At 38.0% G+C, this 19,955-nt stretch overlaps 1 protein-coding gene across 2 annotated transcripts in view; it reads right to left on the bottom strand.

The window, feature by feature from the left end:
• The window catches only part of FBXO11 (F-box protein 11), a 72,263-nt gene that overhangs the window by 32,561 nt on the left and 19,747 nt on the right, over positions 1-19,955 (bottom strand). For both annotated transcript variants that reach the window (XM_064647990.1, XM_064647991.1), the window contains exons 2-3: positions 4,028-4,155; positions 3,828-3,909 (exon numbers count right to left, since the gene is read on the bottom strand). In XM_064647990.1, the coding sequence (XP_064504060.1) occupies positions 3,828-3,909; positions 4,028-4,155 (210 nt within the window). The remainder of the gene's footprint in view (positions 1-3,827; positions 3,910-4,027; positions 4,156-19,955) is intronic.

The raw sequence follows: 19,955 nt of genomic DNA, 5'->3' as shown, positions 1-19,955 counted from the left end.
CACTTGGGGAGCCCAAAGTCTGGAAATCAGAACAGCAGCCCATAAGGGAAATATGGGTGGGCATCACCAAAGAATGTCACATGTACAGTCAATGCTGGTTTTTAAAAAGGTCCCTTTCCACTGGAGATATAAAGGTTCTTTCCTGTGTCAAACAGGCAGGAGCAGTTAATTCTACAATCCTAATTACCCTGGAAATGCATCATAGGATAATTGGACATTGCTTCTGAATTCATCTTTTTGTGGTAGCTTTCCAGTTAGATGTAGAGATAGTCTTCTACTGTCTTATTGAAAGATGAAATGTGATATTGCAAATGCAAGGCAGTAAATCCTCCCAAGTCTTCCATGACCTGTCTTCTCCTTTTAACACACAAATCCCTGAGGCATATAATTTGATCTTCTTCCCAAGACAATCAGTTACTTCAATAAGCAACCTGCAGATTTTTTTCTTCCTGTAAGTTTATATATGTTAGGACCTTGAATAATTCTTTATTGAAGAGGGAAGCTCACTAATGTAGTGCCTCCCACTGCTCCTAAGTTCATACTCCTGTTTTCCTCCCTAGGCCCTATCTCAAAATGAAAACTGAAATCCAGATGTGTTTCCTTACTGCAAGGGACAAGGACCAACTTTGAAAGCGTCAAAGCATTTCCTGAAATAAAAAAAAAATACTTTTAAAGGCCTCAGTAAACCCCCTCAAGCCCTGCAATTTTTCAAGCAGTATTTACATGGAAACTTCGGCACTGTTTTCAAAATGAAGATGATGATTTTACAGGTGTTTGCTATCCTCACTCAGCTTTATCCAAAATCCTGCAGAAGTGAGCAATTTAACTTAAATTGTCCTTCTGCTCAATTAAGTAGGGGTTGATTTAAAACTTCTCCACTTAAATCACTGATACAGTGATTACTAGGTGAAATTCTCCAGTATAACTTGAAAAAGCTGATTTGCTTCTTAATGTTACGACTCAAATTTCCTCTGCATCTAAGAGAGAACTACATGCTTTTGTTCTATAAATCCACACTCCACATCTTGGGTATCTTTTAATAATGTCTCAAAGCAAGGATGCAATTGATGTGTTCTTCCTCTCAGTTTATAAAAATAAGCCAAAACCATTTAAAAGGGTTGTCTGGCCCCCAAATCAGAAAAATTAACGTGCTCCTATTAATGACAGCTTTATGCCTATTGACAAAGTGAAGGTTAAGTACAAAATGCATATTCATATTAAAAAACCCCCACAGTTTTCCAAATAAGTGTCAAAACCAGACAAGAATAAAAATAAAAACAAAGTGCAAGAGGTCATCGCCAATCGTTATCTTTGCTCTAAGGTAAGTTGACAGTTGAACTATTTATGATTCAGTAAGTGCTAATGTACTGCACAACTGAAAATTAGAAACACATCTGGTTATGTCATTCTGTTTCCACAGGATATGCGTGAAGCTAATTCAGTTTCGGTTTTGATCATTTAGTAGATAGGAATTAGCAAAGTAATACCAAGACAAGGGGCAGGGAAAGCTGCCTGAAAGTGAATTCCCTTCTTTGTACAAAGACCAAGAATGCCACCCCAAGAATTCCAAATTGCAAATTATGTCTTGTATAGGTACCTTTTTTATCCACTTTTGTGGAGAAGATGGAGACAAATAGCTTCTACTCTACAAGGAGGTATTTAGTAAAAAATCTTTTCTTGTTAAGAAGCAGAAGTATGTCAGAAACATGGCATGTACTGTTCTTGGGAAAATATCTTATAAATCAATGGGAAAAGACAAAAATAAATTTAAAAAGTCAGTAAGTTCTGTAAACTATGAGTTATGCTTGTTCCTGATGTACAGTACAATCAATGAGTGATCCAGTAACCTGCAGTCTCAGTATGTACTGCAAAGCTGTAGTTCAGGGAAAAGGGAAATTTAAAATAGCAACACTCCCAGCAGAACTAAAGCTGAAATCAGTATTAAAATAAGGAGTAGTCTTCTGTTTTCCAACTACTGCCTCCACTCCAGTTGGAAACTCCAATTGACTGGCATTTCTCTTTTGACTCCACCAAATTTTCCTCAACTCAGAGTCCACACAAAAAGGAATGGTTTTCCACCAAGACATTTTCCTGTGTTTCCAGTCCCATGCCTTCATTTCATCTACAGTTCTAAAATAAATCAACTGTACACAAGAATACACAATCTCCACTGATGAGGAAGTCTCATGCTTACAACTCAATTCCAACAGCTATCATTATCTATGCCAACAAAAAACAGGGTGGGAGGGGTTTGAGTGTTAAAATAAATCTCACCACAATCAATACTTGTAGAAATTTAGAGGAATCTCTCAGAAAGTCAAGAAAGAAAATAACAAAACCCCATCACCTGTACTGGGAAAGAGATTAATTGCAAATCGGTTGTGGAGGACACTCCCTTGTTAGATTGTGACTGGTTTGAATACAACCTTAAAAGTAAAATTGTAACAATTGTACAATTGTAACAACTACTCTGTTAATTCCATGCTAGAGAAGCCTCAACAATCCCTGTACTCTCCCCACACGAGCTCAAGAATTTAACAAAACGAGTGCACAGTGAAAGTGTGGAGAATTCCTTTGGAAATCAGTGTCATTTGTGGTGTAAGCTGTACCACAGGACTCAAGTGAAGCTACTCACCTTCACTAAAGCAAAGAGGTGATTAAAAGCACAATGAAAAATACAGCAAGAAAGTGAATGACATGGAAAAAAGCCTAAGAACTGGCAAGAGAAACTGAGTCCGTGTCAAGATGACTTTGCACAGGGCTTCAGATAGCAAATCAGGAAAAGAATCAAAGCAAAATGACACAGGCTGATGTCCAATTGGTTCTGGCTATTTCAAGGATATAAATCTGAGATTAAATGGTTCTTAAACAGCTGCTGAAATCAGGAGTTAATCAAAGAGAGGGAGAATGAAACAGAGCGGGAGAGTTTGAAAGATAAAACCTACACTATGGAGAAGGTGAGGAGCCAGAAAGAGCAGACCTCAACAGAAGCAATGAAAACAGACCAAAGCCTTGAGCCAGCTGCTCAGTTTTAGTTCACAATATTAAGGGAGACATGGATTAAAAAAAAAACAACAACCAAAAAAAAACCCCAACCAAACCAAAAACCAAGAAAAGCAACAGAAACCACATCAATGGGAGTTGGCGAGCATTAGTGTTGATTTTCCAGGGAAAAGTGACAGCAGATCTCCTGGAACTAAAGAGTGTGTCAGGAAACAAAAAGGTATAGAAGCAGAGAGACTGAAAACTACACAGAGAAAAAGTACAAGTAGGGTATGTGTGCCTGTGTATATCTATGGTGTGGGTACACACAAAATACACACACAATATAATTATATATGTGTGCCTATTATACCATGTACATATACTGTAGTTGTGTGCAAAAGTATATGCACATCTATATAATAGGCATATGCATATTTTTATTTAAAACCACACAAACTCTCTCCACAATTAAGTGCTATAATACCAGAACTACGTCTAAACAATACCATCAATAGGAGAAATGTTAAGTAAGGCACCATTGCAGCCTTACTGCTCCCAAGAGTAACTTAGATACAACTACACAGCATTGTGAGGAGAATAAAAAACAACCAAAACCTGCCTGCAGTGAAGCAGACAGACTAAAGAATCAGATTCTAAAAATTCTGATTAAAATCATCATTCCAAATTTGAACTTCAGAACAAGCCAGTTTTGGGGATTTTCCACTACTGTTTCTTAGCTGGAGAGCACGTAGGAAAGGTTAAGTTTGGGGGTGATGTGTGGGGTTGCATGTGAAACTAAACTGTCCTTCTCTCTCACCCCATTTTTAGTACAAAGTTATTACCTGATAAATCCTGGGATTTTCCAGATACTCTAGCACGTTTTGCTCGGTGGCCAAAGTTTTCAGTAGCTGAAGTGGAGGCACCCTTTAGTGAAATAAATAAGAATTAGTTCAGTCACTAGGTAACTTGTGAAAAATACTAAATTAGTATCATATTCTTGAATCAGTAAGATTTCCTTTACAATTAAAAACAAAGAAGTTACCTCCATACTGCTCTTTGTAGGGCAAGCTGTTCTTTTAGGTAGAAGAGTTTTTCTGCGAAGTTGGTATGGACTATTTTGTGCACCAGGACCTGATTCTTCTGCAACCATATCTGCAGGTACATCATCATCTGTAAACAAAAAAAGAAATTTGATAATTGGAATTTTAATTTTGTTTTATACCAGGAAAATGCTTCAGAAATTTTCTGGTAAGTCAGGAGGGTGGGGAGGAAGTGCAAGAGAACAGAAAAGCTCCAGTTAAAAAAAAAACAACCCAAAAAAACCCAGAATATACACAGCATACATAAAGCTACATGAGACACCTAGGCTTTTGGTTTCTCTGCAAGCATTTAATTCACTACACTAATTCCATCACCTCATTACCTCAAATTTTTCACCTAACACAATCAGCAGAACAAGGAACACGAGATTTCAATTATTAACTAGATGTTATCAAGAAATCCTTTAGTAAACATAACATTTAGTACAAAACTCAAGGCAGAATTTTCCTCTAACATTTCAGGAATAGCCCAGGACAGCATACAGAACCTTCTGTAAAATAGAGGTAGCTTTAAATACATCCTCTTCACCTAAATTATACGTTAGAAAACTAAGAGCATATTTTCTCCCTGCCCCCTAAAAAAAGAAGTGCAGAAAGTGTGATGAGAATAATTTTAAAGTTTTTGATTCACTTCTTTCAATTTTCCCTATTCATATATTTATGGAACATACTTGAAATAAGCAAGGAATAATTACTTATCACTGCATGCCCTATAACCAGCATTACATTATAAAGTTACAAGAATTTTTAAAAGGCCAGGAAAAAAACCCAAACAAAAACCCCAAGAAAATAAATTTAAGCCAACTCCACTGAAGTAAAAGGTACACTTTTTGCAGGTGCTTAACTGTGAGAAAAAAATTTTGGATTTCCTTTTCATTTTAACTGGTCTTTTGTTCTTAAACTGAGCAAAATGTGATGTGGAAGTGATAGCCAGAAAAGCAGTGCTGCAGAGCCAGCAGTTTTCCTAAATATATTAGGTTGAGAAGAGACTGATGTAAAAAAAAAAAAAAAAAAAAAAGCCACAAAAAAGCCCCAACATCCCATCATAAAACTCCCCTACCCTTCCAATATTAAAGTAATTTGTTTAAAACACAAAGAAACAACTCTGAAGAGACTCTCTTACATTTCAAAATCTTAATATCATGATTTTCCTAAGGGGTTTTTGGTTTAACAATAATTACAAAACTGGATTACACATACCATCAAAACAATAAAACTCTGAGAGAAAAACCCCCCACACCAATTCAGCGTCCTCCTGCTCTCTTATGGTGCCATTTTTTTCTGTTCCTTAGCTGGTATTTATAAATTGCAACCTTGCCGTGTACCGTAACAGATCACAACACTGCCAGGACATCTAATTGAGGACAGAATCTGGTACAAAGATGAAGTTCACTGGTGGTACATGTGCAACTTCACACAGGCAGCTCAAAGCAATCTAGGAGAGCTTCAGCAGCTCATCAATCCACCTGGAAACCAACCTGCAAGTACCACCTCCGTGATTAGCTTTTGGCCAGCCCAGCACAGCCACGAGGGGACAAGACCACATGACTGGCAAGAATCACCCTCCCCTTTTGCAGCACAGGTTTTAGGGACAGAAGTGAACGGTGGAACTTCTACCAAGACCCACCACCTCTTAAAACAGAGACACCTCTGTAACTTCACCTACAAGATGGCTCAGTCTTCCTGTCTGCTGCTTACAGAGCACACCTCACTAGCAGCTGAACACTTCTCTACCTCAGAAGCCTAAGTAATCATGAATTATGTAAAAAAACCTAAAGAACACTGACACATGACCAGCAGTGTTTTCTTGTGGAGTGTCTGGCCCAGTGTTGGCATCGTGTGCCTGTGGGAGATTGCTGACCTAAGAGCAGACCCACAGCACACTCATGATTCAGTCGCCTGGTTTTACCTGTTTCTTTTCATCCCTGATCAAAAACACCCCACCAATTTCACAAGATATCAACAGGCAGAAGATAGCAGCCTCCCCTGGCACATCAGAGCTGAAAAAGAAGCAGAGGGTGTAAAGCAGGCCCTCCCAGGAAAAATTCAGGCACCACCACCAGTCCGAAGGCTCTCTCATAGCAAAACACCCAAACGTACTCAAACATCGCCACACAGATTTACTCTGCACTCCTTGTTTCTATTTTAAATTTGATACAGTGATTATGATTTCTGATGCTAATATCTTCCAGAAGCTAACCAGGGACTTTGAGTGCTGTGTCTTAAAGCCTCCACTGCTCCCCTACTTTGCATTAAAGACACAAGATGACTGTCAGCAGAGCTGGTTTTTTCCCCCTATTCTGGATGGTCGGTACAATAGTTCAAAATTGCCACATGAGACACAGCAAAAGCATCATAAGCAAAGACAACAGGAAAAAGAGAAAAATAAAAATCAAAGCACAGAATTTTGATCCCTCAATAGGTGATGAAAAGGGCACAGATAAACCCCAATCAGGTCTTCAGAAGTAAACCCATGGAGGCCACAAAGGACAAAACATATTAGTGCTGGAAAGAGAAGGCAGAAGCCTGAGGGGGAAAATGGCAGTAAAGGTCAGTTTGGCTGAAACACTGAAGGACTGGGTAAGCAGAAGAGAAATGTATTCATTTTCTTGCAGTGGTTTTAGGAAGATGGCAGGAGTCCTGCTCAAAGATCACTTTTCTAGCACAGACGACATTAAGGGATATGCACATGTTCACTCATGCTCACCACGGGTATCAGAAGAATTAAAATCTTCCTTTTTCCATTTGAACAGCAAGTAAGATGAGGGAAGGGTAGCAAGGGAAAGCAAGAATCCACACGGCATGGGAGGCAGAAGGGTGCCCAGCACACACGAGCCAAGGTGCCCTTCACTGCTGAGCGGTGCCAGCCTGGGGGCACCGGTCCATGTGGCCGTGCACCTGGAACGTATGGTGACACAGGCTCCTGTACTGTGGGAGCAGCTCACAAGGAGAAGGTGCTTCAGGAGCCAAGATCCTCTGGCCTGGCCCTGCCCCCAACCTACTGGCAGGTTGACACGTCACCTGCACAAGTGACGTGCTTATGGAAGGATAACCACAGTCAGGTGAGCTGGATGACATCTTTCTCACCAGCAGTTTTTTGCCACACATCTGAGGGGCTTCTGCACAGATGATTTCTGACACTTCAGGAACAACAACTGATCGTGTTTTTCCAAGTGCAGCCTGTGTACTGCCAAGTGGAACGCTACCAAGAAACCTGAAGGTCTTGAGTGATCCTTTACAGCAGTAGCCTCAGTGCTTGTTTTTAGCCTTCCAAATGCTCCCTGCAAGCTCTGAACAGACTAAACCAGCTACAGGGGGAGCCTTCAGAGAAATGTTGCTCACAAAGTAGTATTTCCCCAACACTGCACATTATCCTTCCCTGAGCAAGCAATGTAACAACTCTTAAAAAAGACTGAGAACTCCAAGAGCTCTATTTTGAAAATCCTTCCCTAACAACCACTTAAACGTATGCTGTTTCAAAGCAGAAAAATCTATTTTAAAATACAGAACTTCAGTGCCTCCAAAATACTTTGAAAAACCTTATTTTGAAGTGTGTCAGCTAAACATACATAGAAAGCATTATAATCACATTTGTCAATGACAGAAGCATAAAAGTCAATAAACAAATTTGGAAGAATGTGTGTGTAATATTAATATCCTCATACAAATACCTGCTGAAATGACTGCCAGATGCTGTCACAGTCTTAACCAAGCCATATACATCTGCAGTTTTTAAGAAATTAAATTAAGTTGAATCTGCTCTCAAATAAATATTTACCTGAATATTTTACACCAATTATATTGTATAGTAAGATAAAATAATTTCAAACAAAATCATGTTTATTGAACTTTGTGACACTGACAGGTCAAAACCTAAATTTAAATTAAGAATTATCTCAGTTCATAGTGCAAAATGACTCTTGAAACCTGAACCATATACAAGCTTTAAGACTCACAAAAGACCAGTAAGGGCAAATACTGCCATGAGGGAAAGAAAAGAAATCTGCCATTCTGGCAACTGCTATAATCAGTCAAGACTGCTTTGCCTTTCCATGAACGCTATGGAAGTGAGTACATTAAAATAAAGAAAAAAATTAAAATGACACAATCGACTTCTGTTTCATGAAGACATTTTAAGTTACAGAAAAGTGACAAAGGGTTGTCAAAATAGTTTATTTATTGGGAAAAAAAAAACAAAAAAACAAAACCACCTACAGATTACTTCTAGTGAAAGTTCATCACGTCAGCAACACCTTTTCCAAAACATGTGCATATGATGTAGTTTCATTTCTACCTTATATGTGTTCCATTAATATTTCCAAAAATCATCTTACATATAAATGACAAGTAGAGTGAAGATAGTAAGGTTGATAAAGCTTCTTTTTTTTTTTAAAAGGTATTAAACCCCCCCCAAATTGACTCATTGACTCACCAGTTAAAAAGGAAACAGGGGGGACTCAAGGGAGGCAGCTCATATACTAACCCGTAGGATTTAAATCACTTCAGTTTTAACATTGCAGCTTCACATTTTTGTGCTAATTTTCCACATCTTCTCCAAATGGGGCAGGAGGAACAAAACAAACCAAACAAAAAGATTTGTAGTCAAGAGAAGCAAAAGACTGGGGGTGGCAGATATTTCCAGACAGACACAGCATTGAAATTGTTTCTGCAGACTGGGGGAAGAAAGTAGTGGGAAACATAACCAACCAGTTTTAAAATAGAAAAATCCAAATCAAACTGGGAGTAGATCCTAGAAAAACAGCTCTGAAAAACAAAGTTAATCCATATTGAACCTATTTGAATGAAGCCATAATTCATCTTGCCTATCAAACAAATTTCAACAGTAACAAGAGTTCATTACACAGTGTCTTTAAGTAGAACTAGTACAACTTCAGAATGAAATAATAAACTATTAAGATAAAAAAACCCCAATACTGTCAGTCTTCTTAATTAGAAGAAAATCTGAGTAAAGCAACTAAAATGTGAACTGATACAGTTCACTTGCTTTGGGTAGAGCAAATCTTGCCATAAATTTGGCAAAACATGGATAAGGCATAGTGCCAACCTGTGAGATGACAGTTCCAAATGCCTCATTGCTGGATTAGTTCAAAATTGCAACAGAGAAGAACAAGTTTAAGGGAGTAAAGAAGGAAGGTACACCCAACAGAACCAGCAATAATGGCCAAAAAACCTACAGAACACAAATACAAGGCAGGAGTTCTGTATTTGCACATAAAGTAACTGCAAAAACATTAACATCTCTGTAACAAACTGTCCACACAAAAAATAAGCAGAACACACCCACCCACCATTTTTCTTTAAGGAGCAAAGTCTCTGGGAGTGAGCTGTTAAATAAATGTATGTAGCAGTGGTGTGACTGACACTCATCCCGTGTCCTTGCAAACACTCCCAACAAGTGGCTGACACTCAAAAGCAGACACAGTACCAAAACATGAAAGATACTGAGTAAAGAAATTGTACGTTCTACTCTGCATCTCAGAGCAAAGGTTTCTCACACTAGTAGAGGCTTTCCCATGGATTCCAGACAGCATCTGAGGGTTAGTTTAAATTATGGATGGCTTAAGGTTGCTTTCGAAAACCACTAGCTAGGAATACCACTCCCATGAAGGGAAGAAGAAGAAAAAGAAAAATACAAGAGTGAGAAAAATGACGTGCAAAAGTCATTGAGCCCAGATTCAATGTGTCCTCAGGGCAGGAGCATTCTGGTGGTCCTTCACTGTCAAGTTCCACTTCCCCAAAGTGAATTTCTAAACAAACCAAACCCAAATAAAAAGCCCCCCAAAAAACAAGAGGCATGTATAGAGCTATTCCCTTCATTTTATGTTTAATGTTAAAAATACAACATTAAAATAAGAAATAGCTGCAAATTCATTTACTACTAACACCAAAGAGTTTAATAAATACTGTAATATATTTTCATTATCATTAAGGAAAGAAACCCTGCAGTATTTTCCCAAGCAAGATCCAAAGCAGCTCAAGTCACAGAAAGATAAAATCTAAGAGGTGGTATTTTTGTAAGATTCTAATGGCACTGCTCAACAAGAAGGATTAACCTCTGACAGGAGTCAAAGCTGTTTGGAACTGGAAGAGACCCGCAAGAAAAAGATTCAGAGACAGATCTCCACTCAGAGCAGCTCTCAGCTGGGAAAGGGGACAGACCTAACATTAAAAATGTATGCTTCCTTAAAGACTACGGAAAGATCAGACTTGCCGAACACCATATGGGATGAAGAGGTTTTGCCTTCTGGGAAGCAACAACTAGACACAATAACCATTACTGACTACTAGAATATTTTAAATACACATACAATTTCTTACTGATAATAAACCAGAGATACATAACACTACACAAGCCTACTGTAACTTGTACCAGTTTATTTAATAAACAAAAAGTATTTGGAATACCTTGAGTTTTTCCTGTATAGAAATTCTTTCTTAAATTGAAAGAGGAAAAAAGTTATGCTTAAGCTAAAAGTCTCAGTACTTGTACAGAGCACAATAAAAAACCACATAACACACCACCATCACCCCAAGAACCAAACAGCACCTTTCTGGAATTTACATTTTAAGCTTTTAAACATTGATACCCAAATGAGATATTGGAAATAGGTCATGTAGTCATCATGGCCTAAAAAGAGTAAGAATAGATCAGACACTCAAACTCTACCTGTATTTTTTCAAAAGCTTGTGTTAGTTTTACAGCACATGTAAATTATTTTCTACAAGGAGAAAAGCAACTACTTCTAGCTACACTGAGAGTTTCTTAAGGCTTAGATTATTTCTTGTGTTAAATAAAAGTTAATTTCCCTGAGAGGCTAAGAATCTGATCTTTTCTCCTCAGCACACTTTGAAGCCCACTACAGCAGTGCTCACGTAGGTCTCTCAAATCACATGGGAGAGAAAACACTCCCTCAAAGGTCTGTCAGGTCAAGTGGCACCCTCGAAATGCTGCACATGCTAAAACACAGCTTACACAGCAAGGCACAAACTTCAGTTCTTAGAGCTGGCACAAACCAGACAAAATGAAAGGAGACAACTGGGAAAGAAACTGGCTGCAAGCCCAAAACTTGTCCCCACCTGTTTTTCTTAAAAAATTATCAACAGTCACAAACAGCTATTCACATCTTTAAATCTCATTCAGTACACAGTTTATGGTCCAAAACCATGTAGCACAAAACCCATATGTGAACACTAGTTAAAAACCCCTCCAGGTACTCCAGAATATTTTCCTTTTCACAAGTCAGGAGAAAAAAGTGGTAACTAGGATTTGATGAAAAATTCTGGTTTCTTTCCACAACTACACCTCCAAAAGAGATATTTAACATCAGGTTAAAGATTGAATTTCTAAAGAAGTACATTAACATGCACATTTTTATTAGACATACAGAATAACTGTGCAACTACCTGCATACTTGAGCTGCTTGTTAGATAACTCGTTTTAGAGAGGGAAGAAAAAGATCTTTTCAGAATAAGCAGCTCTAACCATCAGCACTAGCATGTAAAACTGATGAACTAGAATAAGGAGATAGATTTTTTTTTAAATTATACTGTTTTCCCAAACTGCTGATAACTGTATTACAGCATCATATATAACATTTAGCAAAGCAATAAACAAATCTCCAGGTGGCTGCCTTGCAAGTATTTTATTAAAAGAACTGCCCTTCCTGCTTAATAGGCAGCTTGACTTCTGCTCTGACAAGCTTTCATTGAGAAGGGACAAGGATCCCTTTTTGGGTGCATTCCTCATTTATAAAGCAACACTTTCAAAGCTGTGGCCTTGCTGCACGGTTGCTTGATGTTACAGTGAAAAAGCTGACCAAGTAGATTTTAAGAAATATATTCAGAAATATACATTGTTTAAGAGCGTTTCCTATGTAGTGCTTAAGAGCCTTTTCTTATTATATTTCTGAGTGATACTAAATAAAATAGACTTTATTACTACAAGCTGGGGGGGGGTTCTGTCTGACTACTGACTCAAGATTCCAACTAGGACCAATTAAAATTTCTACCTGGTCATACTGCTTCATTTGTTAGAGTAGTCAAATTAGCAGCCTCAAAGGTCACCTCCCTTTTTGGCTGAAATACAGCAACTTTGGTCTCATTAGAAAAGCACAGCCAGTGAGAACAATAAAAACACACTGAAAGAGGCTCAAGTATCCCCACTTTGTCCTGACCAGAATGATGTTTCTGACCAACTCACCTTCAAATTCAGGCAGTACTTCAAGGTGCCTGAACACAGAGGTGAGAATGCAACCCTGTGACCACACCCTTGGTGCCTACAAAAATGCCACCTTACCAGGAGACTGTCTCTCAGACAGGAGGAAATTACAGATTCTCCAATAGCAACACAAAGTGACCAGAACAGACACACAGAGGAACTGTGGAACCAGTCACTGGTACTTTAAAAAACACAAAACCAACCATCAGCAAAACAAACTAACAAAAAAAACCCAAGCCACCACCACAACCAAAAAAAAAAAAATAATTTTAAAGAAACAGAGAACTCAGTTTCACAAACAATGATGTCAGTAAAACGGCTGGACATTGACAGGATGAAAACCAGCCTCTGAACCTCATGAGAAGAATATTCTAATTAGCATATGTAAACTAAATATGATACATTTTGTGAGGACAGATTATTTCTAATAAGAAGAGAGTAGCTGAATTATGAAGCAGAGAGCTTGCCTTCTTTAATTAGACTGAAGTCTGAATATTCTTGACACCAATATCTCAAGAAAAATAATTAGAAGTTTGTAATTTCCTGTTTTTATTAACTTCCGGCGGCAATTATTTCCAGCCTCATCTCATCCTGCATTATGAGTAACTGCCTTTAGCACTGCTGGAACTGAAGAATGACCATGACACTCAACTCCAGTTGAGTTTCTGATATCTTTGAAAAAACTGGGTGCAAACCCACAGTGTAGGAATGAGTAAATTCAGTTAGAATACCGAGATTTCATTAATGAATCTACAATTTACACTTCAAATTTTCTATGGTCCATAACTGATCTATTTGCTGAGATTTTCTGTGATGCACAGGAAGTCAAGAGAAAGATGGCTCCCCTTGAAAGGATAGGAAAGTTTATGTGTAATAAAACTATCTACAAGTCTCAATATGAATTAACACTACTGCAACTTTTCAAGCACAACCTCCGTAAAACACCATCTCAGGGCACAGTCATTTCACCAAATTTTCAGGAAATGAAAGCCTCTAACAGATTTCTCTGCCATAAGCCACATCTGCAGAACACTGTTGTAACAAAGGCAGGAAAAAAAAATCTATCTCCTGCTACTAAGAGCAGTGCAGATTTGGAGATACTTGCCATGCAAAGCCATCTGCCTTATGTGGACTTTCCATCAGAAGTGACTGACATCTATCACTACATTGGCCCAGCTGAAACCTTGTTATGTCAAGGAGCAGTTTTGATGAACCTTTGCAAATTCCTAGTTTAGGATTTCAGAATTTTAAAAGTGTTTATGAAATGCCTATCATGACAAGGCGAGGCAGTCACAGATCTGTCTTGCAGTGGCAAAAGAGCTGAAGGAAAAAAAAAAAGGCAACCAAGATGAAAGGCCAGACAGTTCTTTTTGCACGCTGGGGACGAAGGGGGTACAGTCAGTGTTAACTCATCCAACGAAGAAGAGAGGGGATGAAAAAGTACATTAATAGTACTTTATAGCTTACTGGGTTCGGCTCTCATTCTTCCCTTTCTGTATCCTACTATTATGTTAAATCATAGGAAGGAAAAAAAAATTAAAAAAAAGGTCAAGACCCAGGAGCCATCAACCTCAGCACTTCGTATGTTTAAACGTAACCAAAAAACAAAGGGTCACCAAGGAAATCCTCCTTCGATTTCTGACTTTGTATAGATCCCAAATAACATTTTATCATAGCCTTCAGAAACAATACAAGCCAACAGACCATGACACGCAGTTTTCTGGAGAAATCCATACATGGATTGGCAAATACAGACTGTACCAAGCAAAGATTCCAAGTCAACCATTAGTCTACGAAGAAGCAGAGAAACACCAAACAATCCAGAGGAAAAAATATGGACCTTGAAACTTTTGGAAGATAAAGTGGAAGAAAGCACACCTTGTGCTAATACTCCTCACAATTTGGGATATCCAAGAGCATGTCTCTAGAAAAAGATAACTGTGTAAGCTGCAAAAGGTAAAATATTAATTCTGCTACCTCTTTTGGCTATTTCCCCTTACTACTACAATGATATTAAACATGCATTCTACTTTCTCCTCCTGCCCTAGTACTACAATCAACACTTACACAGTATTTCAAGTGTTACAGCTGAAATGAAAAACAAACAAAACCCAAAGAAAATCCAACACATACACACCCCAAAAAAACTATGAAATACCACTATAAGAACAACTAGCAACAGTACACTGAAAACTTAAATACATTAGACTGGAGAGGAAAAAAAATAAAAAACCCTCATTACTTCCCCTCAAATTATTGTTCTTTTACTCACTAAATAGACAGACCCCCTTTTACAATATATAGTTATTTTTCACATGACTTTCAGCAAGGCTGTTTAATGATAATTATGCCAGAAACATGCAAGCATTTATTACCCTTGAATTAGTCACAAGTATGTTGTATCTAATATACTTTGTAGTCAGGCTGAATTTTGCAAGCCTACCTGTGGCAAGGTTTGCACACGCCGAGTCAGACTTATCTGCATCCCTACTTACTCTGAAAAATTTTCTAAAGGACTGTTCCTATTATTCTATCCCTTGAATGATCAACTCCAAAGTGCCTGTCAGGAGCAGGAAAGCATAGTTCTGTTTAGCTTCAGGGAAATAACTGAGAAAACAACACGTGGAACCACAGTAAACGCAAGTACATCAGGGTGCAGGAGGAAAATGTTTTGTTACTCATTACTTATTTGCCAGCATATATGTTATTAAACAAGTTAAGAAATCTGTCATCAAACAATAAAACACCACTGCAGTAGGCAACTTCTGATTCAAAACCTAATTTGTTAAGAGCTACAGTAAAAAATAAAAAACTGCTGTCAACACCAAATACTGTAGGACTAAGGGCCAACAGTCTACTGAGCCCAGGCTGCTTTGAGAAAGGAAGGAAAGTAAATCCTACACAGAGAACAACTATGCATATTCAAACCTTCTACTCTGGGAGATAAAGATTAAAGAGCTTTTCTACCAAGTTTTATAATATTAATACATGATACAAATACAAATTGCAAGAACAGGATCATCTGTTTTCCACTGCCAACACGTGTTGCACAACAAACATCAGGAAGGCTGGAAAGAAGGTTCTGTATTATATGTTCAAGGAAATTGCAGCACAGGGAGGACACTCTGTTCTTCCCTGCCCTGTAAACTAAGGATCTCCTAAGTACCCCAATCCAGAAGTTACTGCTCTTGGACATCTGGAGGGGGAAAAAATAAAATTACATTCTGATTTTTTATTAGAAAACCAAATTGCATAGTTTTGACATATTAATCAAGTTTTTACGTTGGCTGGTTGGTTGTTTTCTCTACTTCTAAACAGAACTTTTTTTAAACCATGTAATTTTTATAGACACATACTTCTTTTTTTACACCTGAGCACTGTGCAAATTCTGTACACATTGCCCAGCCCATTCCACAGCACTTCATAACCAACCACCCTACACCACTCACCTAGTTTTAACTTTCCCATTTTCAACTGCAATGAAAACATGCTGTCAGATGCTGACTGATGATGTATTTTTACCATTAAAAGCAGTATCATGCATGAAATGCTGCATCAATGAACTTCTAAAAGCCTTTTTTAAGCAGCTATTAAACTTCCATTAGTATTTTCTATTAACACTGTCGTTTCACATTGTGAGGAGCTTTTAGATACATAAACTCATGTGTAAGTGCATCTGAACTTCAGAAATAGGTTTCTAATGTGCAATACAACTGATTTTGTCACAGGAACTCTGTTTTCAGTAAAACTTCAGAGGCTACCACACCAGCAGCTGCAAATGTCAGGGTGTGGGGGTGGAGGGCAAAAATCTGTGTATTTGGCTGTTAATTATGTCTTTTGGTAACTAATAACACTAATTGCAGGTACATTTTTCCAGAAAAATTTTGAAGTAAAATGTAATGGCAGCTTAATTTAAGAGCTTCCAAATTGAGACATTTTTGCAGTGAATGCTCTTAAGTTTAGAACTCTGCAGACAATGACCTGCATCTTGATGATCTATTCTCAACTACTGACAATTTCATTACAACAACACCAACAAAAAAATCTAGCTTCTTTTCTCAGTATCTCTCAGCTGTTTTTCTCATTGTCCCAAATTGCCTAAAGTTCTGTTACACTAAACAATATGGAAACGCCCATCTTAAAAAAAAAAAAAACCAAAAAAGGCTTCTTAGATTCCTCCCTGGTAGATGAAGTAGATGCCTATTATTTGCATTTCAAATTTATTCTTAACAACACTGAGCAACAATAAAGTTCAAGCAGGCAGAGCAAACCTAAGTCACAAAACGGAAAGAAACTACTATTTTTTTCATATTGTTTAAATTATCCAAAAGTACTGAAGTTCTCAACAGGGTTGTTTTTCTTCATCCACTGCCTTTTACGTCTAGTCTTTCTATATACCTGCAGCAGAATCCTGACCTTTTCCTTTTCTTAAACAGGTCCTTCTGCTCATCCACCTGAACTCCCACTTTTAGTTTCTCAAGTTCTGAATATTCACCCATTTTAAGACCAGACAGGACAGGTTTTTGTCATTTATTCCATATCCATTTTGAAGGTCTGAGCCACCACACTTCCTACAAACTCCCTATAATTTGTCATGCCACAGTATGGTAAATGTGTATTCAAAAAAGTATTTTTCAGTAATGTGTAATAACTGTAAAAGGTGTTTGAATGCAACAAAAAACAATAGGGAAACAGTATGGTTGAAAAAAAGAGTACAGTAACACAGCCCCTTCCAGACTCTTAAAAGCCCTTCACTACACACAGTAATCCTGTGTTGTGAGCCATTAAAAGACAGATTGAAAAAGCCATCAAAAATAAACCCTGTGCTAGAAGGCCACAAGGACATAAAGAGGTCTTAAGAGGAAGAAGTGTTCTTTAACACTATGCCCTCCCCCCCAAAAAAAAAAAAATCAAAGAACGTCTAGAAGTTGCATATTGAGATGGTCAGTTTTCTCCTTTCATATCTGGATGCTTCCATCACTATCCATCTGCCTCATGTTATTTTCTCTCAGACATAGACACAAAGCAGGGTATTTACAGACCAAGACACTCTGGAGAGTCAGTGGACAAAACATAGGCAGAGAAATAGGGAATCATTAAACTCCTTTTTTAATTACTTTACCTGCATTTCCTGATTTTTTTTTCCAGAGAAAGATTTAAAAAAATTGAAAAAGACTGATAAGAGACTATTGAAACATGTCAAGATGTGCCACAGTAGCTGCCCCATGGTGAGGTCCCCCTCCATCCCATGACTAGTGCTGACTACCCCTCAACTGCCTTATTCCCAACAAACCTATGCAGTTTGACCCTGTCCCTTTCAGTACTTTTTAGTGTTGATGAAGGTTAAACACGTGAAGAATAAAAATGCAGTTGTGTGCATATGCACAGCTGTCGAGGCATTCTTCTGGAGACAAATCTGACACGTAAATATGCAGAAACACATTGTAAGAGAAGAGTCACAGGTGTACAGATCTAAAACAGTTCTGAACACACTGATCCACCAGAAGAGATGAACACCTCTAATTCAGATAAACTGAATAAACTGTTTTGTACATCAGTGGCCTAGGTCGGCCACAATACCTCGGCTGAAGAGGGCTGCCACTGCATAATATTAATTTATTGTGGGTTTTAGGTCATCTAACTACATCCTTTAAAGGTTGCAGAATAAAGAGTATTAACATTAAGAAGGAACATCATATTACAAACAAGACAGATGGTTAACAAACCTTCAGATAAGTTCTGGATGTCAAATAATCTCATAGACAATTATCTCTTCTGGAGGACAAACTGTTCCAAATATTTAAACTAAAAAACAAAGAATTCCTTGGCCCAAAGCAATGCACAAGTTCACTGAGCTTACAGCTGTACAAAAATAAGAGGAGAAAGTGTTTAAGCACTGGAAGGACATTAGAAAAAAAAGTTTCCATAAGGAGACTTTTTTTTTTGATCATGAAGGTGACTGAATGTCAACACAAGTTGCCTGGAAAGTTTGTGGAGTCTCTAAACTAAGTGAACGCTTTCCAAGACAGCCATGGTTTTACTCATATGGCAAAGGCAGAAGACAGCATCAGAGAACAATTCAATCACTGCTCCATCATTCTCATCAGGCAGGTGAAAGCTCTCCCACTCCTGCTCAACATGCCGAGACTTATAATATTTACTTCCCAGATTTCCTATTACGTGGCCTTAAAAGTACACTGAAAGTCCAATCCAACTGCTTTGCTATAAACCTTAAGTTTGTAGTTCATTAGCATCCCAAAGACCTTGGCCCATTTTCACTCTGCTGAGTACTCCATGCTTCTAAAAATCCCAGCCATTGTGATATTAGGATAGAAAGACAGACCATAGCACTGGAACCTGTTGCCCAGAGAAGTTGTGGATGTCCCATCCCTGGAAGTGTTCAAGGCCAGGCCAGACAGAGCTCTGAGAAACCTGGTCTAGTGAAAGGTCTCCCCACCCATGGCAGAGGGGTGGAACTAGGCAGATGATCTTTAAGGTCCCTTCCAACCCAAACCATTCTATGATTCTATGATTTTCAACCGCACACATGTAAAACTACAAAGCTTTACAGAGATTACACCGCTACATAAACGTGGATATTTTCTACACTGCTGTTGCTATGTTGCCAAAGAATCCATATCAAAATATGTTTTGCCAGTGAGAAACCTTTTATGAAGAAATAATATTTCAGTTAAGTCAAAACATCCTCAGCACAGTAATTTAAAGCTTTGATTTGAAGTACTAAAATATAACTTGGTAAAGTGTTCTGCAGTAATAGAAACTCCCTCCTTCTCTTAGATTTGCATAACATATACATTATCTCATTCCTTCCCAAGTGTCAGACTCAGTTTCATTTCATCATCTTCCTGGTCCAGAGGTTTGAGAGGGAAAACCCACCACTACCAGGCATTTTGACTCAGGTTGTAAAACATTCTAGGGTACTTCTACACACTTGACCAGGCAAGTGAAACACCACCAAGTCTTTACAAAAACACTATGTTTATTTAAAAACAAACAGATAAAGGGGCTAGCAACTGGTGATGTATTTATAACCAAAAAAGCTATTTTAGAGCTGTAACAACCTTTTTACAATACTGAATGCTGACGAATAACTGAAACATCCTTTCCAATTTAATTATATCTACAGAAAAAAAAATCCAAAGAGGGTAATCTCAAAGGCAATTTGCATAAGTTTCAAACAAGAGGACTCAAGCTGCTTCCCTCCTCACCTTTCCAAATTAAAGACTTTCCCAAAAGGTAATGAGGTATTTGTGTTTACCTGGAAGGCGAGCATGAAGAAGTAAAGAAACTGCTGCCTGACTGTGTAATCTCATTTACACTGCTCAAACTTGATTATAACAGAAATAAAAGCTTTGGTTACAGAGGTACAGGAGATTTATCCCCTACTGCTAGAGCAGAGAAAGAAAGCAAAAAACTCCAAGACATCCAACAGACCTTTTTTAACAGAATTAAGATTTCAAAATGAAGTTCTAACGTGGTAACGTGCACGTTGAGCTCTCCTGGGGCTCAGAAAGGATGAAGAGAGAACTGTACCAAGCTACGCTCCCTTTGATTTTTTCATATTATTAAGCATTTAAAAAACAAAAAAATAACTAAATCAAGAAGTGCTA

This window comes from Pseudopipra pipra, chromosome 3 (genome assembly GCF_036250125.1).
Source record: "Pseudopipra pipra isolate bDixPip1 chromosome 3, bDixPip1.hap1, whole genome shotgun sequence".
Lineage (NCBI taxonomy): Eukaryota > Metazoa > Chordata > Aves > Passeriformes > Pipridae > Pseudopipra > Pseudopipra pipra.
This window is presented reverse-complemented; position numbering and strand designations above follow the sequence as displayed.